Source organism: Asparagus officinalis, chromosome 5 (assembly GCF_001876935.1).
Source record: "Asparagus officinalis chromosome 5, Aspof.V1, whole genome shotgun sequence".
Lineage (NCBI taxonomy): Eukaryota > Viridiplantae > Streptophyta > Magnoliopsida > Asparagales > Asparagaceae > Asparagus > Asparagus officinalis.
Genome location: NC_033798.1, coordinates 122,418,022 through 122,444,227, shown reverse-complemented (window position 1 = coordinate 122,444,227; position 26,206 = coordinate 122,418,022). Strand labels below are relative to the sequence as shown.

At 37.9% G+C, this 26,206-nt stretch overlaps 1 protein-coding gene across 2 annotated transcripts; it reads right to left on the bottom strand.

The window, feature by feature from the left end:
• Positions 978–14,142, bottom strand: LOC109841045 (putative multidrug resistance protein). Of its 2 annotated transcripts, XM_020409904.1 has the most exons (10): positions 13,858–14,142; positions 13,725–13,779; positions 13,465–13,643; positions 12,912–13,369; positions 12,277–12,817; positions 11,174–11,640; positions 4,259–4,712; positions 2,737–3,137; positions 2,108–2,588; positions 978–1,701 (listed from the first exon to the last, which is right to left on the bottom strand). In XM_020409904.1, the coding sequence occupies exons 1-10, from the start codon at positions 14,101–14,103 to the stop codon at positions 1,222–1,224; spliced, it is 3,762 nt and encodes a 1,253-aa protein (XP_020265493.1). In that variant the 5' UTR covers positions 14,104–14,142; the 3' UTR covers positions 978–1,221. The 2 variants fall into 2 exon arrangements, with proteins under 2 accessions (XP_020265493.1, XP_020265492.1); XM_020409903.1 differs by having other exon boundaries at positions 13,725–14,142.

The following is a 26,206-nucleotide window of genomic DNA, read 5'->3' as shown; positions in this document are numbered from 1 at the left end:
CTCTCCAAGAGGGCCTCATTGTGATAGCACCGCCGGTCATGGCTCTGCCGGAAGTATGTTGGCGTAGTCCAAAGCCTGATGGCTGATTTCTCCTTTATCTTCTCGTCTAGCTTGCTAGCAGGGTACGTGTACATACACGGTATGGTACGGACACGAGGAAATTTGTAAAAGTTAGGTCACGGACATGATATATAATATATATATTAATGATATAGAGAGGTTGAAGAGGTGAAGGATACGGTTCTGAGAAGAAAGTGCAGTGACGGTGCGGACATTGGAGACAAGACTCGGCGTTAAGCTTGGTGCGGTCAGCTTGAGCCTTGGTGGCCTAGTTTGACATTCTCTGGAGGAGAACCTTGCGAGTATAAAAGGAGACGATGACGAGGGGCTGGACCGCTACCAGGACCGTGGCTAGACGCCACGAGATGATAAGGCTGATGAAGCCTGCAATGGCAATTGTCGTGGAAGCCTGAACAAGGGAAGACATCCGATCACCCACCGATGACCTCACCTGCAACCACATAGAGTCACTTTAATACCTATAAGCACATTCAATTATCAGAAACACATTCATGTGATTTCTTCAGAATCAGTAAACAGATGGTCTCAAATAGGAAACGTCATTGCTTGCTTCCGCTCTGGTGCATTCAACATCAATAACCTTCTAAAAGATGGCACTGCAAGGTTAGGCTCTGGTTGACGCTCAACAGAATTTCCTTCTCCTAATGCATTGTTATAATTTTCTTTATCAGTAAATACAAATCCTAACCTTTTGAAAAAGAAACATAGATAGAAGAAAAATAAATAAATTGAACTGGATCAGCTCTGGACCTTTTCATAGAGGCGGAGTAGTGAACTCTGGTCGGAGATGGAAAAGATTTACATTTTGGTGCAGACAAAGATAGAGCAGAACTCATGTTGACCGAAGCGTATAATTGATCTGTGAATAATATTGATGCTAAAATTACTTACACGAGTTGACTAGCACAAGCTGTTTTTTTACAACATGTGTCCAAAAAGAAAAAAGAAGTTCACGAAAACTTTCTGCATCCTGTTAAATTTATTTCAAGGGCTAATTGCACACAAACGCCTTGTGGTAGAACTTACTGTCCCTGTAGTTTCATTTTGACAGGTAGGTCCCTTTGATGATTTTTTTTTTTACTCTTTACTATGGACGACATTTTGGCAGACACTAGGGGTCTATATATGCGCAACAAAGCCTTATGAGCTTGCTGAAGCTTTGACCAAGCCGCAGTAAGATCCATTAGGCCCCTTCGCTAAGAGCGAAGAATGAGATCCCATCTCAACCACCGTTCCGTTCTCAAAAACTGCAATAAGATCACAGTTCTGTATCGTACTGAGACGATGAGCAACAACTACGCTCGTCCTCCCAACCATCACCTTCTCTAGTGCTTCTTGCACGATTTTCTCTGAATGACTATCAAGTGCACTTGTAGCCTCGTCCAATAATAATATCGCGGGATTCTTAAGGATTGCCCTTGCAATCGCTATTCTTTGCTTCTGTCCACCGGATAGCTGGTGCCCAAGGTCTCCACACCTCGTGTCATACCCGTGTTGTAGGACACTGATGAAGCCGTGTGCATTGGCTGCTTTTGCAGCGGCTTGTATTTCTGTCTCTGCTGCTCCTTCTGCTCCGTATGCAATGTTATCGCGAATACTCCCAGAAAAGAGTGTTGGCTCCTGTTGTATAAGAAACAAAAATTAGAAAAAGTAACTGCAGTTTCTACCACATTTCCCCCCATGCATTTAGGGATTCCTCCAATAGATCTTGTCCTTTGCTTCTTGATTTGATAAATTGGCCCTATTTTGCTAATTAACTTAGGTGGTCACCAAATTATTCCCACGTTTATTCTACAACTTGATAAAAAATGCTTGTTGAAAAGAGGATAAATACAACAAAATGTGCACAGTCAAATAGGCGCATAACAAAGATGGGAGTGACTCCTGATGGATACCCATACTAAGCATAGCTAATGAGCTCATGGAAACATGAGTAAGTGGTCCGCGCACATCACATATTTGGAGAGGGCCTACTTAGTTTGTCAATCAAACATAAATCAGGATGGAGAAATAGTTATGCAAGTACCTGTCCCACAAGAGCGATGTGCCTGCGAAGCGAGCGAAGGTTATATGATTTCAAGTCTATCCCGTCGATGTTCACTGTTCCATGCAACGGGTCATAAAATCGCTCGATGAGCCCTATGATAGTGGACTTACCAGACCCGCTCCGCCCAACGAGAGCTGTAGATTTGCCAGCATCAATGTCAAGGGAGAATCGTTTGAAGATTATCATGTTAGGACGCGTTGGATATGCAAACTCGACGTTTCTGATTTCAATGCGACCATTTAGTTTCTCAGGGCAGTGGCCATTTTGGTCTTCAGGGTCAATGAAGGTGGCTCGATCAAGCACAGCAAAGACAGAACTGACTGCATCGGCACCCTTGGCAAGATCTGCAGTCCTGCTGCTGACATTAGCAACTACACGTCCAGTGATGAAGAGGATCATCAAGATCTGAAAGAGGCCCCTGGAACTAAGGTCACCTCGAGTTACGAGCTGGCCTCCGTACCTGTAAGATATGTTGTGAAAACTTTTGGTTTTGTTTGTCTAATAGAAATTTGATTTTAAGCTCTATTTGGCAAGGGAATAAAGACATTTTTTTTATTGGGTTTAATGCTTCTATTCAAATATAGATGGAGGACGTGTTCTATACTTGCCAGAAGATAAGGGCAAAAGTGAAGGCTGTGAGGCTTTGGGATGTGCCAAGCACAATGCCAGCGAACCATGAGTGGCGGATGCTATCACGTCGAGGGCCATCTTGCGAGAGGTTGAAAAGGTGAAGAATATGGTTCTGTGAAGAGAATGCAGTAACAGTTTGGATATTGGAGACGGACTCAGCAATAAGCTTGCTGCTGTCGGCTTGAGCCTTGATGGCCTTGTTTGACATGCTCTGGAGGAGAATGCTGCGGGTATAAAAACAAATGCTGATGATGGGCTGGACCGCTATCATGACCGTGGCTAGACGCCATGAGATGATCAGACTGATGATGCCTGCAATTGCAATTGTTGAGAGAGTCTGAATAAGGAAAGACATTCGATCACCCACCAATGATCTCACCTACAATCACATACAATCACTCCAATAATTGATTGTCTTGCTCGGCAATGAGAATTTCAATGTTGGGAACTGAATTTTTTCTCAGAAACTATGCAGTATTATCTTTATCGATAATAGCTACAAACATTGCCCATATATTACTATTGCAATTAGCCAAGTGGTCAGAGGTTTTAAAGAATGGAATAGATAAGTGTTTGCTTAGTGATAACCATGACCACAATATTGTTCAAATATCAGAAACACATGCATGCATGTGACTTGCTCAAGTAAATTAAATCATATTCTTTCAGTTCTTAACAAATAGGTGGCCTTGGAAGTATATCTCTCCCTTTTAAAGTTACACCAGAAATTTCTGGTGTTTGAGAAATAGTTTCTACTAGGAGCACCTTGAGGATACAAACCTTGATCACCAAAGGGTACTGGGGTTAACTTTCTCATTTCACAGCTAAACTTTCATAGAGGGTCTTAAGCTTTACTAAAGTTTTTTTTTTTATGGTTGCCCCATCAGGATTCAAATATGTTCACCCGTGTTCTAAAGCTTCTCTAGAATGATCTTACAGTTATACCAAATAACTGGTAGTTGTTAACTATATAGTTTACTCGAACACGCCTTTTGGTGCCGTGTCCATGTCCGACACATGTCGGTCACAGATTCTCCTTGGGCACGCCATGGACACGTATGGTTCAAAACAAAACCGATTTATCTATTACTTATACCATAAACTAGTTCTTTGGTAGTATTTGGTTCAAAACCAAACGGTTTTTGAATCCGGAAATTGAAACTCATCACTTAAATATTTGAAAAATACCCATCGTATTACTCCATGTGATCAAAACTAAACTTTTGTTGTTAAACTTTATTCTTAATTTGATTTGACTTGATTCTTAATTGTTACAAATAATAGAAAGCTACCAATGTTATAGATATTTTAATTCAATATTTCATCTTGTGTGTGTACCCGTGGCATGCCCGCGTATCCTACATTTCACAAATTTGACGTGTCCTATGTCCGCATCCGTGTCCGTGTCCATGTGCATACCCATATCCGTGCTATCTAGTTTAGCTATGTTCTAAAATCATTAACTTCAAAAAGGGACGAGAGGATCTTCTTCATACTGACCACATTTGCATCCTTCGCAAGTCGAGAATAGACGGCTCCTGTTGAGTTATCATCCCTATCAAACCAACCAACTTCAAAAGTAAGAAATTTGGAAAACATCTGCTCTCTCACCCGCTTAGCGAGATACTCCCCCATTACTCCAAAGTTGTAGTGCATCACAATGTTGACCAACAAGAAAAAAACGGATAGAGATGCTAAGAAGAGAGCATATATCCTTATCATGCTTTTCATCTCGCTATGATCTTTTAGAAAGTACACTGATATCAAGCCCCCATTGATGTATCCATTTAAAGGTGGTATCATTCCGAGTGTTAGTGCCCCCAAGCACCCCATCAACGCTTGTTTCCACTCAGGTGCATTCAGCATCAATAACCTTCTAAAAGATGGAACTGCAACATTAGGTTCGGGCTCAGTCTCAACAGCATCTCCAGTTCCGAGTGCATCATGAAGAGATCTGGCCACAAGCACAAACATAAATACAGTGAAGAACAGATAGAGTATGACTTAGACGAAAATGTCTTTCTTGTGTAAATTTGGTAAGATATGCATTAGTTTAAATGGACACATGGTTGATTTCTATTTGATATAAAAAAAAGATTCAAGTGTTCACTATCCTTATGGGATTTTAAGTTATGCTAATATGTTACTGTCTAGGTTATGCGGACACGGCGTTTTGGGTGCCGTGTCTGTACTTGACATGTGTCGGACAAGAATTCTCAGCGGACGTGCTATGGACGTTGGATTCAAAGCAAACCCCAATTTCCCCATTACAGATACCATAAACTAGTTTCTTTGGTAATATATATAGGGTTCAAAACCAAACGATTTTGAACCTGAAAACTGATGCCCATTACTTATATATTTGAAATCTTCCCATTGTATTATCCCATGCGATCAAAGCTAAATTTTTGTTGCTAAACCTTATTCCTAGTTTGATCTAACTTCATTCTTAATTGTTATAGATAATAGATATTTGATCTAATATAAATTGTATGTCTATAGCCGCGTCCCTGTATCCTACATTTTACAAATTTGTTGTGTCCTGTTTTCGTATCATTGTCCTTGTCCGCACCCGCATCTGTGCTACCTAGGTTACCGTGCAAGACGTGTTAATTTGGGGGTGGATACCAACCTCCGACGGCGGAGGAGCTCCGGCGAGCTCCAGGATGACGCAGGCGAGCTTCGGAAGTCGCAGGCGAAGCTGGAGGCATAGCCCAGGTGAGATTCGATGGTCGCAGGCGAGCTCGAGCTCTGCGTTCGAACCCCTCACTTTTGCTCTGCGTTCGAACTCCTTCCGACCTCTGCGTTTGGCGATGGCGACCTTTGCGTTCGAGCGCTCCCACCTTTGCGTCCGCGGGCCGCTGGCGACAGGCTGTCGTCAGCCCATCAACTCCACCTATATAAACCCCTTTGATGCCCTAGGGTTTCGGCGCAGAGCTTCTCCTCCACTCCTCCGATTTTCTTCTTCTGGCGGCGGCGGACTGCCCTAAATCGCTGCAGCGATTTTTGATTTAATCCCCAGTCTTCAACAGTAGTTGAGGGGATTTAAGAAGAGAGAGAGAGAAAATTATTTTAATTGTGGGGTATTTATTCTCAAGTGGGAATTGAAAGGGTTCATACCCTTTAATTATTAACACTGTAGCTACAGTGTTTATTTGAGAAATCTCAGTTTTGGGATTTGCTCTTGAATTGTAATTTCTTGTTTGATTAATAAGAAATTATCTGTGTGGCTCCCGAGGACGTAGGCAGTTGCCGAACCTCGTAAATCTTGTGTACTGTTCTCTATTCTGCGTTTCTGTTGCATTAGGGATTTAGGCGTTTAAATTCCCAACAACTGGTATCAGAGCGTGAAACGATCTAGAGGAAGTCAGATTCAAGTGGGAGCCATTATGGCCGCAGATGAGGGAAAGGTGAGAATAGAGAAGTTTGATGGATCAGATTTCGGATTCTGAAAAATGCAGATAGAGGATTATCTGTATCAGAAAAATCTGTATCAACCACTATCGGGGAAGAAGCCAGATTCTATGAAGACAGATGAGTAGAACCTTCTAGATAGACAAGCCCTCGGAGTTATCAGATTGACATTAACTCGAAATGTTGCGTTCAACATAGCGAAGGAGAAGACCACGACGGGTCTTATGGCAGCACTCTCAAACATGTATGAGAAGCCATCAGCCGCGAACAAAGTTCATTTGATGCGGCGGTTATTCAATCTGAAAATGGCGGAAGGCGCGTCAGTAGCACAACACCTCAATGAACTTAATACGGTTACAACCCAATTGAGTTCAGTTGAGATTGAGTTTGATGAGGAAGTTCGGGCGTTGATACTTTTGTCTTCCCTACCAGAGAGTTGGAACGCTACAGTCACGGCAGTGAGTAGCTCATCGGGAAAGAAAAAGTTGAAGTTCGACGACGTTCGTGATTTGGTTCTCAGTGAGGAGATCCGACGGAGAGAAACGGGTGAAGCTACAACCTCTTCAGTATTACATACAGAGTCAAGAGGTAGAAATTCAACCAGAAGAAACGGACGAGGAAAATCAAACTTCAGAGGTAGATCAAAGGACAGGAGGTCCAAGTCAAGGAATCCAAGCAACACCTCGAAGGCTATCGAGTGTTGGAATTGTGGAAGACCGGGCATTACAAGAATCAGTGCAAGAGTGCACAGAAGGAGAAGGAAGCGAAGGCGGAGGTGAATGTCACTTCTACTTCAGGAGGAGACGACGCGTTGATATGCTCTTTGGAGAGCAAGGAGGAATCTTGGGTGTTAGATTCAGGAGCGTCGTTCCATGCTACCTCTCAGAAAGAATTCTTCGAGAAGTATATCCCCGGAAATCTTGGATACGTATATCTTGGTGATGATCAACCATATGCTATTGTGGGCAAAGGCGTGGTGAAAATTAAGTTGAACGGGTCAGTATGGGAGCTGAAGGATGTCAGGCATATTCCCGACCTGAGAAAGAATTTAATATCCGTAGGCCAGTTGGCTGGCGAAGGATATACCACGACCTTCCATGGAGATGATTGGAAGATCTCAAAGGGCGCAATGACTATTGCCCGAGGCAGAAAGACTGATACCCTATATATGACAGCAGGTGCACGTTGTTTGATCTCAGTTGCAGCAGGCAATGAAATTTTAAAGCTGTGGCACCAGAGACTCGGTCATATGAGTGAAAAGGGGATGAAAATCATGCACACAAAGGGAAAACTCCCAGGACTGCAGTCAGTGGAGATGGATATGTGTGAAGAATGTATACTTGGAAAGCAGAAGAGAGTCAGCTTTCAGACAAGTGGCAGAACCCCCAGGAGGCAGAAGCTAGAGCTCGTTCACTCAGATGTTTGGGGACCAACCACCACTGCGTCGATTGGTGGGAAACACTACTTCGTGACTTTTATCGATGATCACACTCGGAAAGTATGGGTCTACTTTCTGAAACATAAGTCAGAAGTGTTTGAGGCTTTCAGAAGATGGAAAGCCATGGTCGAGAATGAGACCGGTCTGAGAATAAAGAAGCTCAGGACCGACAATGGCGGTGAATATGAAGACACTGGATTCAAGAAGTTCTGCTATGAGCACGGGATCAGAATGGAGAGAACCGTGCCCGGCACGCCTCAGCAAAATGGTGTAGCTGAGCGGATGAACCGAACGTTGACAGAGAGAGCCAGAAGCATTCGAGTACAATCAGGCCTACCGAAGCAGTTCTGGGCAGAAGCGGTCAATACAGCAGCTTACTTAATCAACCGAGGTCCATCGGTTCCATTGGAGCACAGAATACCAGAGGAGGTATGGTGAGAAAAGGAGGTAAAACTCTCACATCTTAAAGTTTTCGGTTGTGTAGCTTACGTGCATATTAGTGATCAAGGCAGAAATAAGCTTGATCCCAAGTCAAAAAAATACACTTTTATCGGCTATGGTGAAGATGAGTTCGGCTACCGCATTTGGGACAACGAAAACAAGAAGGTGATCAGGAGCAGAGATGTGATATTCAACGAGAAGGTGATGTACAAGGACATGCACAAGACAGATGACTCAGAGAGCGAGTCCACATTTATAGATGCAGATGATGTCCCGAGTAACCTCTCGGAAGAACCCAATGCAGAGGGTCCTCAGCAAGAAGAGCCTGTTGGACAAGATGGTGCGCAGAAGCCCGACGCACCAGCTCCGATATTAAGAAGATCTTCTCGTCCTCCTGTACCCAACAGGAGATACATGAACTATCTGTTGTTGACAGATGGTGGGGAGCCTGAAAGCTTTGATGAAGCTTGTCAGTGTGGAGATGCGAGCAAGTGGGAGCTTGCAATGAAAGATGAGATGAAGTCTCTCATATCAAACCAGACGTGGGAACTAGCTGAGTTGCCCACGGGTAAGAAGGCACTCCACAACAAATGGGTGTACCGGGTGAAAGAGGAGCAGGATGGTTCCAGAAGATATAAAGCCCGGCTAGTTGTCAAAGGTTTCCAGCAGAAGGAAGGAATTGACTACACCGATATTTTCGCTCCCGTGGTGAAGCTAAATACTATCAGGACCGTGATGAGTATTGTAGCAATTGAAGATCTTCATCTCGAGCAGTTAGACGTGAAGACGGCGTTTCTTCACGGCGATCTAGAAGAGGAGATATACATGCACCACCCAGAAGGTTTCTCAGAAGAAAAGAAGAAGAACCTGGTGTGCAGACTCAAGAAGAGCTTGTATGGTCTGAAACAAGCCCCAAGACAGTGGTACAAGAAGTTTGACGGCTTCATGCACACAAGGAAGGTTTTCAGAAGTGCAACGCCGACCACTGTTGCTACTTCAAAAATTATCAGTCCAGCTATGAAGTGCAACGCCGACCACTGTTGCTACTTCAAAAGATATCAGTCCAGCTATATCATCCTACTGCTGTATGTTGATGATATGTTGGTTGCAGGAGCAGATATGGAGGATATCAAGAGTTTGAAGCAGCAGCTGTCAAAGGAGTTTGACATGAAGGACTTGGGTCCAGCGAAGAAGATCCTTGGAATGCAAATCACGAGAGATAAGAAGAGAGGTCTCTTGCAGTTATCTCAGACGGAGTACATCAACCGTGTTTTGCAGAGATTCAACATGGGCGATGCCAAGCCTGTGAGCACACCCTTGGCCAGCCATTTTTGTTTATCGAAGGATCAGTCTCCTCAGTCAGAAGAAGAGAAAGAGAGTATGGCTCAGGTTCCTTACGCCTCAGCTATCGGAAGTTTGATGTACGCAATGGTCTGTACGAGACCAGACATTGGCCATGCAGTGGGAGTGGTCAGCCGGTTTATGTCGAATCCAGGAAAAGCTCATTGGGAAGCGGTCAAGTGGATTCTGAGATATCTACGAGGCACCACACAGAAGTGTTTGCACTTTGGTAAGGGAGAGGTGGAAGTGCAAGGGTACGTAGATGCAGACTTCGGCGGTGAAGTTGATCATCGAAGAAGCACCACCGGCTATGTATTCACCGTTGGAACTACAGCTGTTAGTTGGATGTCACAGGTACAGAAGATCGTTACCTTATCCACTACAGAAGCTGAGTATGTTGCAGTGACTGAAGCCAGTAAAGAGATGATATGGCTTCAGGGTTTGTTGACAGAGCTGGGATTCAAACAGGAGAAGAATGTTTTGCACAGTGATAGTCAGAGTGCGATACACTTGGCGAAGAATTCAGCATTTCATTCTAGAACGAAGCATATTGCGCTTCGGTACCACTTCATCAGATCCCTGTTGGAAGATGACGTGTTGAAACTAGAAAAGATTCCAGGAAGTAAGAATCCAGCAGACATGTTAACAAAGACGGTGACCGTTCAGAAACTGGAGTTGTGCGCAACTTCAGTTGGCCTTCATGCATAAGATGATGAGGGCGGAGCCACATAGGAGAGGAGCTTGATGAGATAGCCCGTTAGCGTCGGTTTGGTCTCCAAGTAGAAGATTGTTAATTTGGGGGTAGATACCAACCTCCGACGGGGGAGGAGCTCCGACGAGCTCCAGGATGACGTAGGCGAGCTTCGGAAGTCGCAGGCGAAGCTGGAGGCATAGCCCAGGTGAGATTCGATGGTCGCAGGCGAGCTCGAGCTCTGCGTTCGAACCCCCCACTTTTGCTCTGCGTTCGAACTCCTTCCGACCTCTGCGTTTGGCGATGGCGACCTTTGCGTTCGAGCGCTCCCACCTTTGCGTCCGCGGGCCGCTGGCGACAGGCTGTCGCCAGCCCATCAACTCCACCTATATAAACCCCTTTGATGCCCTAGGGTTTCGGCGCAGAGCTTCTCCTCCCCTCCTCCGATTTTCTTCTTCTGGCGGCGGCGGACTGCCCTAAATCGCTGCAGCGATTTTTGATTTAATCCCCAGCCTTCAACAGTAGTTGAGGGGATTTAAGAAGAGAGAGAGAGAAAATTAAAGAGGGTTTTATATTGTGGGGTTATTCTTTATTCTCAAGTGAGACTTGAAAAGGGTTCATACCCTTTAATTATTAACACTGTAGCTACAGTGTTTATTTGAGAAATCTCAGTTTTGGGATTTGCTCTTGAATTGTAATTTCTTGTTTGATTAATAAGAAATTATCTGTGTGGCTCCCGAGGACGTAGGCAGTTGCCGAACCTCGTAAATCTTGTGTACTTTTTTCTATTCTGCGTTTCTGTTGCATTAGGGATTTCGGCGTTAGATTCCCAACAAGACGTGGTTTAATCATGTGGCAAGTATACATTTCCTTTTTCCCCTCCTTGAGATAAAGGATAACTTGGGGCCAAACAAATCATGTGATCAGAAATTTGACCCATGCCTCTTTCAAAATATTAGAATTAACTATAGCAGTCTTTGAAAGTCAGTTGATTGTCAGTGCTATACTTAGAAATAATATTGAAATAATGAGTATTTCCCATAAATCAGATACTCGAAGCTGTCCTCGGGTATATTCAAATCTCTTTTACCTCGTCGAGCTACATCTACTAGCATGTGAGAGCCTTCTGCTCGTGCTATTACCGCATCTGTTGGAACACTCGATGGAGGGTGAGAATGGCAAAGCAGAAGCCGCTGATGTTGCTGAACAAAGTGCTGCATTTGATGGTGCGGTCTGTTGCAGACGAATCAATGAAGAATAGATGCAACTCTCATCACGTATAAGTTCATCATGGGAGCCGATTTCAATGATCCGTCCTGCCTGGACCAATGCAATTATATCGGCCTTCTGGATGGTGGAGAGGCGGTGCGCAATCACTATGGTAGTCCGGCCAACTGAGGCTGCATCTAGTGCTCCTTGGACTACTCGCTCAGATTCAGAGTCGAGGGCACTAGTAGCCTCATCAAGTAGAAGGATCTTTGGTGACCTGACTATGGCTCTTGCAATTGCTATTCTTTGTTTCTGCCCTCCCGACATTTTAATTCCACCCTCACCAACCTATTCGTGACAATGAAAAGCATGGCTACAAGTTAGAACACATAATTCACTCACAAATTTAATTCTTTGATAAATAATCTACCCTCACTCCCTAATTAGCTGAAGCCTGTGGACCATCTTGATTAACTAGCAGCGCATCGGTAAAAATCAATGATGCAACTCTTCATAATTGTGGCATTGTTGTAATTGCAAGGCAATAGTTTATGGTAGCACAACAACAAAGCCGTTATCCCAAATTTATGGGGTTGGCTATAGCCTACATGAATCCTAATCTTCTTTCAGTCCTATTATGGGCCATCTCCTTCATTAAGGTAACTATTATCATATACTTCTTAGATGTTTTTAACCGAGATCTTTTTAAGTAGTCGACCTCTAGTCCTGTTAATTAACTCCATTAACTACCATCTTATAAATTCTCTTAATTGGTGCATTTAGGCCTTCATAGTACATGGCCAAACCATCTTAACTGGTTTTCTCTCGCTTTATCGTCAATTGGTGCAACCTCTACTCCCCATTAACTGCAATTTGTGCTATACATGTGAATTTTCAGTAGATGGTGAGCAAATTATGAAGACAAGAAACCATGAGGTAGACAACTATCTGTAGAATCAGTGGTAGATAATCAAGTAAAGCAACCTGTGACTCGTATCCCAAAGGAAGATTAGAGATGAAATTGTGTGCATTGGCAGATTCAGCAGCAGCCACCACTTCATCCATTGAAGCACCCTCTTTTCCGAACAGTATGTTTTCTTTAATAGACCCCGCGAAGAGTGCAGGCTCTTGACTTACTAATCCCATCTGAGATCGCAACCATTTGAGCTGAAATTTCCGGATGTCCACCCCGTCAAATAGTATCTTGCCGCTATCCGGATCATAGAATCTCTGCAGCAGTGCAATTACAGTTGACTTGCCCGAACCGCTGCCTCCAACAAGTGCCACAGTCTTCCCTGTTGGAACCTTTAAGTTGAGACCCCTCAAAACGAGGTCCTGAGATCGTGAAGGATACGCAAACTCCACTCCCTTTAATTCAACTTCCCCCACAACATTTTCAAGGACCTCTCCATCTGTACATTCTGAATCAATCTTCGGTACTCTCCTTATAACATTGAAGGCTCTTTCTCCAGCTGCTGTTGCTTCAGAGATGTCAGTCACATTTGAAAGGGCCGAACCAAGCGACCTGCAGAAATATTTTCACCAAAAATAAAGAAAATGTGGCAGGCATCAGAAGAGAATTAGCTGAAGGAATCTACAGTAGGGTAAGTAAGCACTACAGGCCTCCGGCCAAGATGGAAGCTCCCACAGCGAAGATGTCACCACCCTTAGCACCATGGTACATGATCATGCGGCTACCGTACCATGGGACAAAGGCTCTAAAGGCAAGTATGAGACCGTTGAAACCAAGAGCAATTCCCTTCAATAAGCCTTGATGGATGCCTAACTTGACGGAGCCCTCAAGGGTAGATGAGAACTCTGCTTTGGCCTTTGCCTCCCCTACAAATGAGTAGACCGTGCGGATAGATGAAATAGCTTGCTCAACAATAACTCCGGCCTTGCTGTATTCCTCTCTGTTTTTTCTTGCAATACCCGTTTGTACTCTGTGATAAATGATGCCCGGTATGATGAGGAGAATAGCTAAGGGGAACATCACAAGAGCCATCCTCCATACTAGTATGAATGCTAGAATGTAGCCCCCCAAAAAGGTGGAAAAATTCATTATGGAATTGGGCATCTGCAGCACAACTAAAAAAGTTTCACCTTACTCGAACTATTTAGGACATTCTCTAAAGAAGAGACATTCTCTAAAGAGGCCGCAGCAAAACTTGCCTTCTCACTGAGGACATCTTGGAGTACGAGGCTATCGCTGGAAACACTCGTGATGACGTCCGAAGCAGTGGCCCCTTTGAGGTCGAAGTATTCAATATCCTGTCTAAGGACGGCTTTTAAGTATTGGGTCCTCATTCTGGACGCTTGTCGTTCTCCAGTTCTTGTCCAGAAATATCCTTCTGCGATCACCAAACCAATCAGCATCCTACTTCATTTTCAAAAGCGGTGAAGAGAAACTAGAGAAGAAAGCGGGTGTGCACCTAAGAAACAAACCACGCATTTCCCGCATGCCAAGTAAACCATATGCAGAGCATTCTGAAAAAGAAAGAGAAGCACAATTTGCGTAAGTAGATATATGCATAAAGAAACATGAGAGCAAGAAAGAAGCATGACCATTTTAATTCTCTGTGTGAGCTGAGTTGAGGATTGTTCATTTCCGAAGCTGTTCATGAGCTTGCTAGTGATTAGAAGCATGAGTGGCATAGAAAAGCCATCCCCAACAGAACTGAGGAAGCCGGCGACCATTAGCCACTTATCAGCAACATCTGCGTGCATAAATATGGTCCAAATGCTGCTTGCCTTCTCTGTTTTCTTCCGAGTCCTAATAATATCCTTCTCGATTTTTGTTCCATTCTCCATGTTTCTCCTTTTCTTCTCCTCCTCCTCCTCCTCCTCCTGTTACACCATATCTTCTGCTTCTACTTTACCATTAAGTCTAATTCTTTTAAGGGAAAATTACTTCCAGCCCTCAATTTCCTTTATTGGATTTGACCCCGTCTCTCGCCTCACATTTCTCTCGGTGTACAAGTGTATTACAAGTGATACTCACAAATAAAGGTAAATATAATAATTTATTCTCAACAACAAATGAGAACGCAAATGAAGCTCACACTCATTAAATCACACTCCACAACCCACACTATATAGTATGAAGATATTAAGCTCAAATATGTGTGTGTGATAATCAGTGAATAAAAATAATACAACTCAATAAATATAGCTAATGAAATAAAAATGAAATAGTAAGCTATATAAGAGTTTAGAAAACTTCTCAAACAAGAAGAACAGTAGATGATGATCCCAATAGGATTTGAAAGCCACTTCTTATTGTAGGAAAATTTCTGTTGAAATGGACTGATTAAATTTTCTTAAACAGCTCTTTTAAAACACGCTTAATATTTTGTTAAACACAAAACTTAGATAAGTAAAAAAAGAACAGCAATGGGGTATTTATACCCTCTCAAATATCAGCCAAAACCAACTTGAAAAGACTAAAAAGCCCCCAGAGAGCTGTTGTGAAAATAGCCGTTAAAAACCAATGATTAGATCGGCGATCGACCGTGAAAATCTCGCGGTCGACCGCGAGGCACAAAAATCCTGAGTATAGGGTTTTAAGGCTGGCGGTCGACCGCGAAACTCTCTGGTTGGATCACGATCGACCGTCACGGTCGACCGCGGGTATATAAAAGCCAAAAGCTAAAAGATAATATCCGATGATCGACCGTGACGGTCGACCGCAAACTGATACTAGGCATTTATAGGTTTTTGGGCCAAATTTGAAAATGCATAAAAAATATTAAATCAATTCCAAAAATAATAAAACTTTGGGGAAAGTTTCTAAATGATAAAATGAACATGTTAGAAAAGGAATTTTTGAAAAAATAATTTTCGTTTGTAAAAACACACTGTTTTTGAAAAGTGTTCGTAAAACCTGTATTTTACGAATATGAAAATTTTGATATGACTCATAAATACGTAAATATATCTCATGCATGTATTATGTGTATATAATAAAGTATGAATGAGCTGTAAACATGAGATAAAAGATATTGTAACGATGTTTGATGAAAAATCATTTATGTGATAGAAAACGTCAGAAATCGTGTTAAGTGTACATATATTGAGCTTACATATAAACATACAAGTATTCCGCCTCCTCCCAAGATTTTTTCAATGCTCCCAAAACCCCCAAAAGTAAAGCCATAATTCTTAGAGCCCAAAAAATACAAAATCCAAGAGTTTAAAACATGTGAAGACCATAATACCATTTCTCTCTCTTTTCTTTTCATGATGTTACTGTGACGATTTGAAAAGAGTTTTGGGGGGAAAATTCTAGTTCCCTCAAAATTTTTCCATCGCCGTCAACATCGACGGTGAAACTTTCCCGGCGTTCATTCATGAGGCAAAAAAAACCGTGATCTTAAAAACAGTGATGACGAGTTTCGTCGCCAACCCCCTTAAGTTTACATATTGTTGTAATTTTTTTGAAATCGATGACTTAAGATTAAATTAGAGTATGTAAATTTATATATTGTTGTTATTTCACTGTAATAAGTTTGTTTTTAAGCTTAGAGTTGGTGGTGAATGAAGGTTACGTGTTGGTTATGAAGTTTACGAGTTGGTTGTGAAGTGTACGAGTTGGTTGTGAATGTTACACGTTGGTTGTCAAGATTACGCATTGGCTGTCAAGGTTACGAGTTGGTTGGGCAGGGTACGAATTGGTTGTCCTGGTTTTCAATTACACCTGCCAGTTGCATTCATTGTCCCATCCATAACTTATTCAAAAACCTAACGAACCTAATGTTTACAAAGATATCACCATTTCTCCAAAGCGATTTACCTTTAACTTTTAAGAAGGTATGCTTAGGAGACTGATAGCTTGACCTCCTTTAGAAATCCGCCGATATCCCCTCACCACATGAAGAATAGTAAAACAATGAAAGTAGTTTTAGAGAAATGCCGGTATGCTCTATCAAATGATCATATTCATGGAAAATTGCTTATCTTCACTTAATTCAGATTATTCCTTTTGATAAAATGATCATATTCATGGAACCCTTCTGATGTCTATGGTTAATTTCTCCAGAAATAAGGATAAATTTTCTCGAAAGAGTTATGGTTTATTTTCATCCTAGTAAAGCTAGAATCAATGAATTAAATAACCCTTTTTTAAGAATCATAAAGGGCGATTATAGAGTTTAACTTTTTTTTCTCTCTCTTCACTATTTAAGGGAAAGCTGGAGTATGCACCTCATACAGGCACTGTATGGCCAACTCCAGTAGCATTATATTTATGGTACAGAGAGTCCATTATCGATCTTTTTGTTAACCAATTGATTTGATTAGGGATATTCATACAAAGAATTGTCTAATTCATATGATTGCTTCAACTTTCTTTCTCATCGTGACATAAAGGCGCCTTGCTTTAAGCAAAAGTAAGTGAAAGTGCTTCTTCCTCACCCTAGAAAAGCTAGAATCAGTGAATTATGATAACCCCTTTAAAGAATTATAAAGGGGTTTGTAAAGTTAATGGTTTTTTTTCTCTCTCTTTAAAGAATCAGTGAATCACCAGTGAATAGGACATGTTGCCTTACTTGCGCAGTCGAGGTCTCTATCTACAGATTACAATCACAATGAAATAAAGGTAAGAATGTAATAAAGAAGCGTAGTGATCTCTCTCTCTCTCTGATAACACTTATTGCTCCGATCTAATCGGATTGCACAAAGGAATGATGCCACTACGCTGTCAGTGGCCACAAGGATACACACCTTCAAGCTAAAGTTTCCAAAAACTACTAAATTCTATCTCCCTTTGATATCAGACAACAATGAACGCACATTCATCATAGACGAACACTTATAAATATATTTAGTTCATTGTATGCGGACACTTCGGTTATGATAAATGTTATGGTTTTACATTTGAACATTGCCCAATTGCTTTAGTCGTGTGCAGAGACTTGGAAAAATTTCGGGTTGAAATTAATAAAGAAGTTGATTATCTTGTTATGGTTGATTTGGTGAAAGGCCCTTCATGCCAAGCAAGCTTTTTCCGACGACAGATTGGGTCTTCCTCTAAGAAGCAGTGTTTTAACTGAAAGTATTCATGGTTGATTATTTGTAACTTAAGCTGCAGAGCAAGATGCAAAACTTTATAGCAATGAACAGCCAGAAATATTGTTGTATAAAATTATAACCCTTAATTCTCATTATTAGTGTGGTGGAGGGGGTGTTTACTATTAAGTAAGTATCACTGACATCTGTGCAAATACAACATCCGTGATTTCTTTCTCTCCTTTCTCACTGAGAATGCATTTGTTCCACTGCATTTTAAAGAAATGAAAACAAGAAACTATTCAGGAAAATAAAAAAAATATTGAAAATCTCAACGTCCAGCTCAAGATTGAGAATTTTCCAAGAAAACTTTCAAATGGAAGCCTTCTCCCAAACCCTTTGGCAAAACCATCCTCTTTGAAAAATCAACATCAAAAGACAGCAAATTGTTGCTACATCAAATATCAAAGGGTGGAAACCTAAGTAAATATTCATAATGATGACAACTTGATGATAGAGAAATCTAAAGCTGTATATATTTACCTAGATAACTAATAACTACCAGCATTGGAACTTTTGCATGTTACCGTTTCCGACGTTTGGGATCGTTTCAGAGAAATGAGTCGCTTGCATAATTGCATTGGCCGAAACTCGCAATTTTCCACCTAATCTGAGACTTTTTAAGTTGACAAAATAGGAGAAAGCGTAACAAAAAATAGTAATTTGGAGTAGACGAATCAGAATTCTATGATAATTTGGGTAAAGGTTTTCAGATGGTAACCCTTTTTTTTTACGGCAAAAGAAGGCCAGTTATTTTTCCCCCAAAAAACTAATAATAGAAAGAGCAAAATTGACACGCGCTACTGCAATATATATATACACACACGCATACTAGATTTTTACATGTGCAATGCACGTGGTTAAATACCGTGATTAGTTATTTTTTGTTTATTTTCTTACTAAAATTTGTTCCTCGGTTACACTTTGATAATTTTTGCTCACTTTAATTTAAATATTTTTGTTTATTTTCTTACTAACATTTATTCCTCGATTACCTTTGATTATTTATTTATTTGATGTTTGTTTGAATATGCTACACCCAGTTTAATTTTTTATGTTGATAGTTAAATTATCAGGAGATAAATATAATCTAAAGCCAATTTAAATTTTTATTTCATTTGGATCGGCATGAAACCGGAGATAAATATAATCTAAAGCCAATTTAAATTTTTATTTCATTTGGATCGGCATGAAACCGAGCTTGACCTGAGGAAGTATATTAAATTTTTATTTCATTTGGATCGGCATGAAACCGAGCTTGACCTGAGGAAGTATAGTGTTATGAAAGTAAAAACACTTAAAAAATTACATTATAAAAGAAAGATGAATAATCAAATACTATTATAAAAGTGTGTTGGTATGTTAAAACATTTCTTCCCAAAGTGCTCTCAAATTTATGCTAAACCATATACATACATAACATAACACATACATAAAACATACAATCTAATACTATTAACATACAAATTTATGTTAAAACGCATACATACAAAACATAACACATACATAATAAAACATATAGATACATGCATAAACCATAACTATGTATATTTATAGTTAACACTTAATGACGTTTTAATTGATACATGCATAATTATGTTACAATTTATTTATAGTTAACGCTTGCTGAATTAATAATTACCTCAACGTATGTTGCCTCAACGTATGTTACAATTGATGTCATATGTTACAATTTATTTATATTGGCGTTAACGCTTGCTGAATTAATAGTTACCTCAACGTATGTTGCCTCAACGTATGTTACAATTGATTTTTCCCTCATAACTATGTAATAAATTGTAACAATTGGCTGCACGTGAATGCTTAGCTTCACGTATGTTACAATTGATTTTTCCCCTCATAACGTATGTTACAATTGGCTGCACGTGAATGCTTAGCTTCACGTGAATGCTTATGTTGCTTGCTGAATTAATGTCATTAGTTACAATTGATTTTTTTCCCTCGTAACTATGTAATAAATGTTATTTACACTTTTGTCTCTTCTATCTCATATAAATATACTCCATACTCAACTTCCATCTTAACAAATCCTACCAAAAAAATAGAGATGGAAGCAACACTATGTGATTCAAAAAGGTTAGTAAAATCATGTTTTTTTGTAAGGTATAAACTCTGAATTATCTCTATAAATTATATATTTTTTTCGTGAAGCCTGTCATCTGATCAAGATGGAACTAATGATCAAGCCAACATCGCGATCCGAGAGTTAAAAATTTATCAAAAACAATGGAGTATAAATGTTCGTGTCTTACGTAATACTGTAGACTCCTTTAAGAATGGAGAAAGGAATAAACAAAAGCTAATTCTAATTGATGAAGAGGTGATACGAATTTCACATTGTTATTATTTCATTTAATTATCATATTACCATGATTACGTAATTTATTATACATTGTGTATTTTGCAGGGAACACTTATCTAAGCAATTTTATTTAATAAGCTGATAGAAAAGTTCATTGGTTTTTTGATAAAGGGAGAGACGTATACTATAACCAATGGAGAAGTAAAGCCTCCAAATTTGAAATATCCAACAATTAATCCAGAAAAGGAGTTGGCACTCACAACAAAGACAATCATTCGAGAAACAAAAAAATTTGTATCATTGAAAAAGTTAAAATCAACATTCCTTTCATTTAAAGATGCTTCTGCTTTTGATGATGGAATAATGCCTTTTGGTAAGTTTTTTTTAAATATTATGCGAAAAATAATTCATATTAATAATCACTAAAATTTCTCCATTGCAGATGTTGTTGGATTCGTAACAACTGTGAAACCAATTTTTACCAATCCCAAATCCAAAAGAAGGGAGGTCATAATTATGAATAAAGAGTAAGAATTTAATATTATTGTTTATTATTATGCACTGATTATTTGTAAGAAAACTAATGTTTTTTTAAAAATTTAGATTTGATCAAATTTCGGTGACACTATGGGGTGATTTAGCGGAGATTGAAGGATTGTCTTTGGAGAATTTGAAAGATGTGAAACCCGTTGTTGCATTGCTAAGCGTAATTGGTAGACGTTATTTAGATAAAAAAATTAACGACAAGCATGGTTTTAAAATGATGTGAAAATCTTTTAATTTCAAGTTTATTTTATTTTTAGGCGAGTTTCAATTATCTACAAATTCATCAACTCTGGTGCTCGTGAATCCTGAAATTCCACAATATAGAGAAATGATAGACTGGTAAGTTGGAAAAAAAAATTTCATGATCAGTGAATAGATCAATTGCCAATAAATAATCAATATGGTGTAGTTGCACGTCCTATGTATGTTTTTTGTTGGCGAGTCCGACATATACAAAAATATTAAATCAAATTTTCTTAAGTTTTTTTAATATTTTTTTGGCCATTGATATTTTTTTGGCCATTGACATTGATTATTTGGGTCATTTATTTCTTAAAAAATATATAAACAGTAATATAATGTAAATTCTGTCATTAAACTTTTCAAAATAAAAATATAATTACTTGTGGTGTAAGTTTCAACATATCTATAATTAAAGGGACATATATAAAAAAACATTTATTAAATTAAATTGTTCATTAAATTTAACTCTTACTTCTCATAAATTTTAGGCTTACAAAGTCAAACAGTGAAAGCAGTAAAAGTGTATTGTTGACACCAACAAAAAAAATTACTCAAGCAAATAGGGTCAAGCTGACTGATGTTATCAATACTTCGCCTCAATTGTCTAAGGTATGTTAAATTTAGTAATAATGAAATTTAATTTAATTAATCATCTAAGTTTTTATGTTATTTGACTTCTCTTCAGAGTATGTTTTGCTCATTTGTGGTAAAAATTATAATAATAATCAATGCGGAAGAACCATTTTTTAGTGCATGTACATGAGATTAATGGCAGCACAGGAAATTGTACAAACTGTAAAAATGGACATTCAGATTGGACAATCAGGTTGGATAATATACACTTATTATTAGATTATTGTTAATATGTATGTACGCTTTCTTATGCAAAAAATCATTCCAGGTATAATTTGTGACTAGAGGTGAATGATGGAACAAATACAGCATATGTAACTTTATTTGACGAAGCAGAAATTTTGATTGGTTGCACAACTATTGCATATGTAGAGATGTTTGAGGATGAATCTTCTGAATGTTACCAGAAAATGAAATCATGCTTAGAAAAGGAATATGTTTTCCTTGTGAAGATTAGTGAGAAAGAAAAATCCAGTCGAAAAGGAAGATGTATAATTACGCAGGAGGTTCGAAAAGTATAAGAAATACACCCTCCTACTGTGGAAACTGAAGAAACTGGCAGAAACAAAGTTATTGACGCCAGAAAACGACTATTTGGACTCAAGAGTGAAATGCTGAAGAAGAAAATGAAAATGGAACCAAGTACTTCAAGCAGCTGAGATTTGTATTTTTTTTGTTATAATGTTATTTCATTCTTTAGCTGTAATGTGATCACTCTTTTTGTCATCTTTAATAATTAGTTTTAATTTTATATGGTTAACCGTTCTATTTTAATAATTAACCTTTTAATTCTTAGCTCTTTATTTCTCTTTGAACAATTATTTCCTACAAAAGGTACCTTCTCGAATAAGGACCGGCGCACACATCAATTATTTTCTTATATATAGATCATTACATCAGATGTCTAATGCGATATAAATATAAAGTTTTGCTATAGCACGATCAAACATGCTGACTGACTATTAGACCCAATAGAGCTTAAACAAAGATTCGTCAAAAGAAACATATAAATGGACATAGCACATACTCAAATCATAGAACAGATAAATAAAACATGCTATGCACACAAATACGGAAGTTATAAGTCAAGTAATTTCTATTTTTTAATTTATTAAATATGTTTTAAACTTTTAGGATTACGATTTGTGTACTAAGGGATGATTCAAGTGAAGGATCAAGTCATTATTTCTCTCCCTATTTATTCCTATTTGGTAAGATTTGGCTAGCAAATAATTATTAAGTAACAAGGACTTACCTCATTTATGAATTATTATGAAGTAACGGTAATGACTTACCTTATTTATAAATAATTATGAATTATTATGAAGTAACAGAATGATACAATTTGCCAAATAATTATGAAGTAACGGACTTACCTCATCCATTTTTTCCATTAATGGTAATTCCATTACTTAATAATTATTTGGCAAGTCATTATTACTACATAATTAAGTTATAAGTCAAGTCATTAATGATAATTCCAAAAAATTTATTCGTCACTCTTCCTTTTAGAATTAATGTCATCATGATTAAAGAAAATTTTCAAGAAAGGCAAATAGTTTTGCCAATTAAAAGAATGAATGCGAACCATGAGTAAAATTATATTAAAATTACATGCATGCACCGACTTGCAAACACACGGACTTACCTCATCTATTTTTTCCATTAATGATAATTCCATTACTTAATAATTATTTGGCAAGTCATTATTACTACATAATTAAGTTATAAGTCAAGTCTTACCAAATCATACTACAATAAATGGAATCAAATGGTTTTTCTTTCCAATTGAAACACTTTTCAATTACGTCTAAAGCACTCCTTAGTTATCACTAATTATTGCAACATATTCTCCTTTATGGTAAGTAACATACTCCATTCGTCACTACATTATAATTGCACCGTTATTTGTAACATCCAATTAAACCCTACAACTTTCCCATCAAATTAATAGCCTCCTCCTTCAGTTTCCACTCGGTCATAAAGTAAACAAACTGAAATCCCAGAAGTTGTCCGTTTCTCTCACATGATATTGACTTTATTTAATTATGACAAAAACCTCCCGACCGTCATGCGTTTTCTTTTCCATGCCCATATAAAGGCCTTCTCCTCCTTCCATTCTTCGATCATCACTCAACAAATACCAATAATCAATGAAAAATATGGGAGTGATTTACGCGTTTCTTGTTTGCAGCGGAATAAGCTTGTGTGGATCTGCTCAAACTAACTTGAAGCCAGAAGCATCAGAAACGGCAGCAGCGCAAAATTCATAAATAAGATCGAAACTTCCCCAGAAAAAAACCAAAAAGAAAAAAAAAGAAAAAAGGGGGAAAAACTGATAGTGAGAGAGAGCGATGATGGGGCATAAGTCAGATGTCCTAGAAGAGAGAGAGAGAGAGAGAGAGAGAGAGAGAGAGAGAGAGACGATGGGGGATAAGTGGGATGTCCTAGAGACTGTCCTCAAAGAAGCTGTTGATTTGGTTGGTACCCTCAATTTTGATTTCCTAAAAATTCATTTTTTGATTTTGTGTACTTTTTTTGGGATTTTTAAGAGAATATACCTATTGAAGAGGTATTTGAAAATCTGAGATGCAGTAGGGAGGGGCTCAGCAACGAGGCTGCTCAGGAGAGGCTCACCATTTTCGGACACAACAAGCTCGAAGAGAAGCAGGTTTGATCTTTTTTTTTTGGCTAAAAATATGGTTTTTTTGGTTTGTTTTGATCTGAGACTTTGTCTTTTTTTTTGTCGCAGGAGAGCAAGTTCTTGAAGTTCTTGGGGTTTATGTTGAACCCTCTCTCATGGGTCATGGAGGCTGTTGCTATCATGGTCATTGCCCTTGCTAGGATGAGAATTATTGCTATTTTATTGTATTTTTTGCCTTCTTTTAGAGTGGAGATTTCGATAGAAAGACTCAAAACTTTATGGGATATCTTTTAGTTTTTAATGGATGGGTTTCATTTGCATTCTAATTTTTTATTTTCTGAAATCCTATGATGTTGTTAGATTGTATTAGTTTTATATGTAGTTCTTTTACATATGTTTTAGGTTCTTGAAGGTTTATTATAATTTAACCTTTTGGATAATGAAGAGTTAGAAAGCATGAAAAGGTTCAAATAGATCTCAGAGCATAAAACAATTATTACTCTCTATAAGCAATGCCATTGTTATGAGGTAGTGTGAGAAATTAATAGGTTAATGAGTTAGAAATTGTTGTTGGATTTAATTTTAATTAATTTCAAATGTTTTGTTTACAATATTAACATTATAAATAGCATTGATTATATGATTTAATAATTGCCTTTTTATAAAACTTTAATTGTATCTTTTCATATTCTTACATTCTCATTCATTAGAAACATAATTATTTACTTTTTTATTTTTTATTAAATATTGCGTTCAATGTTTTAAACTTATTACATAAAAAACATTGAACATAAAACAAGTATGTCCAGCTTTTAAACAATAAACATAGAATTTTTTATCTTTTTTGTAAGTTTTTGCTTTTTTAATCTATTAAACAGTATAATCAATGTTATAAACTTATTACAAAAAAATTAAAATTAAAACATGTAACAAATACGTCCACGTGCAAAGCACGTGCACTATACTAGTAAAGCAAAACGAGCCAAGATGGTTGATTTAAAGTGGGCTAAAATAACAGAAAATAGTTAATAAAAAATCATAAACTAAAGATTAATGCTAACTCTAGTATACTTTTATATGATAAAAACATTCACATATGCATACGAAAGCACTAAAAATAGTTTATGAAAATCTCTTCTAAAGGTTCCTAATTTTACTAAAAAAATTAAAATTATTCTATAACAATTCACAAAATATTATCTTTTATTGCTTCTATTTTTTTATTGAGTCAGGATCAATCCTTCTTCATCTTTATCTTTTTCCTCGGCAATTCTAGAGTAGTGTCTTCATCGTTTACATCGACTGTGATATGAGGTTGGAGCATGTTATCTTTCCTTGGGCTCATTCATCTTTTGTCTTCTCGTCTAAATTCGCAAAGAAGTTGAATATATTTCTTATGTTCAACACAAAATTCTAACAATATGGACTTTGAATTTTTTTTTCTATTTCAATAAGAATAAATGTTAATTTCATATATGAATTTTTTTGTGCTTTTAATTTATTACTTACATAAGGTTAGGAGCTACCTATTTTTTCTCTGTAATGAATTATCTTGTTGTCCATCCAATAAGAATTTATGCCGTGTCATAATGTTATTTTTGCTCTATTTGTGTCATTTCCATGAGGATCTGAACTAATACATTACGTTTTTCATTGTCAATTTGCTTTAGCTTATAATATTAATATTTAATTTTAATATATTTATTTTATGAAGAAGGGATATCACTTAACCTTAGTACTACATCATCGAAGATTCTACAACATTTATCATTTGGACACTTATTATTAACATCTCTATTAATTTTCTTGTTGCAGCCTTTGCAAACATAGAACCACTGCTCAACTGTATTATAAATGGTAGTTATCATTGCCTTAAAGGTGCGACAGTGTGTCTGTATATTGGTAAATTATTATTAGGTTTAATTGTATGAATTTTAGAGTAGGTTTTCCAAGATCATACCTCTTTCGACTGTTATAATGGTTGTATATATTAGTAATTTGAATTTCTGTTGCATTTATAAAGAGCCTTAATAGAGATGTTTTTGTCTTGGCAGCTTACTCTAAAAGAGTGTTGCATATTAGCTTTAAAAATAATATTTTTTTACAGTGTTATATGAACGTTTGCTTGTTTTACTTCCTATTCTCTTGTTTCTTCAGTAAGTTGTATCTTTGGGTTGATATATATTATTGATGCAATTTTTGATGACATGCATATCTCCTCAATAAATTTAAGACAGATATAAGGTGAATTTTATATTTAATGGTCTTTAATAAGAATTTTAGTAATGAAATATATTACCTTCATATTTAGAGATCTTGAAATTTAATAGTGCTATTACATCATTATCTTTGATCATGTCTTTAAGAATTAATCCTTCGTTAGTAGTCATACCCTTAAATAAAGTTACACGCATGGTTGTGATACTATATAAGAAAAAGAAAAAGGGTGATTTTATATT

Coding starts and splice junctions, on each gene's coding strand:
- LOC109841045 (XM_020409903.1), bottom strand. CDS start 14,103: ATGGAGAATGGAACAAAAATCGAGAAGGATATTATTAGGACTCGGAAG. Junction 13,644..13,724: donor ATGCGTGGTTTGTTTCTTAG/GTGCACACCCGC, acceptor TGGTGATCGCAG/AAGGATATTTCTGGACAAGA. Junction 4,713..11,173: donor AGTAGATGTAGCTCGACGAG/GTAAAAGAGATT, acceptor GCTTGTGGCCAG/ATCTCTTCATGATGCACTCG.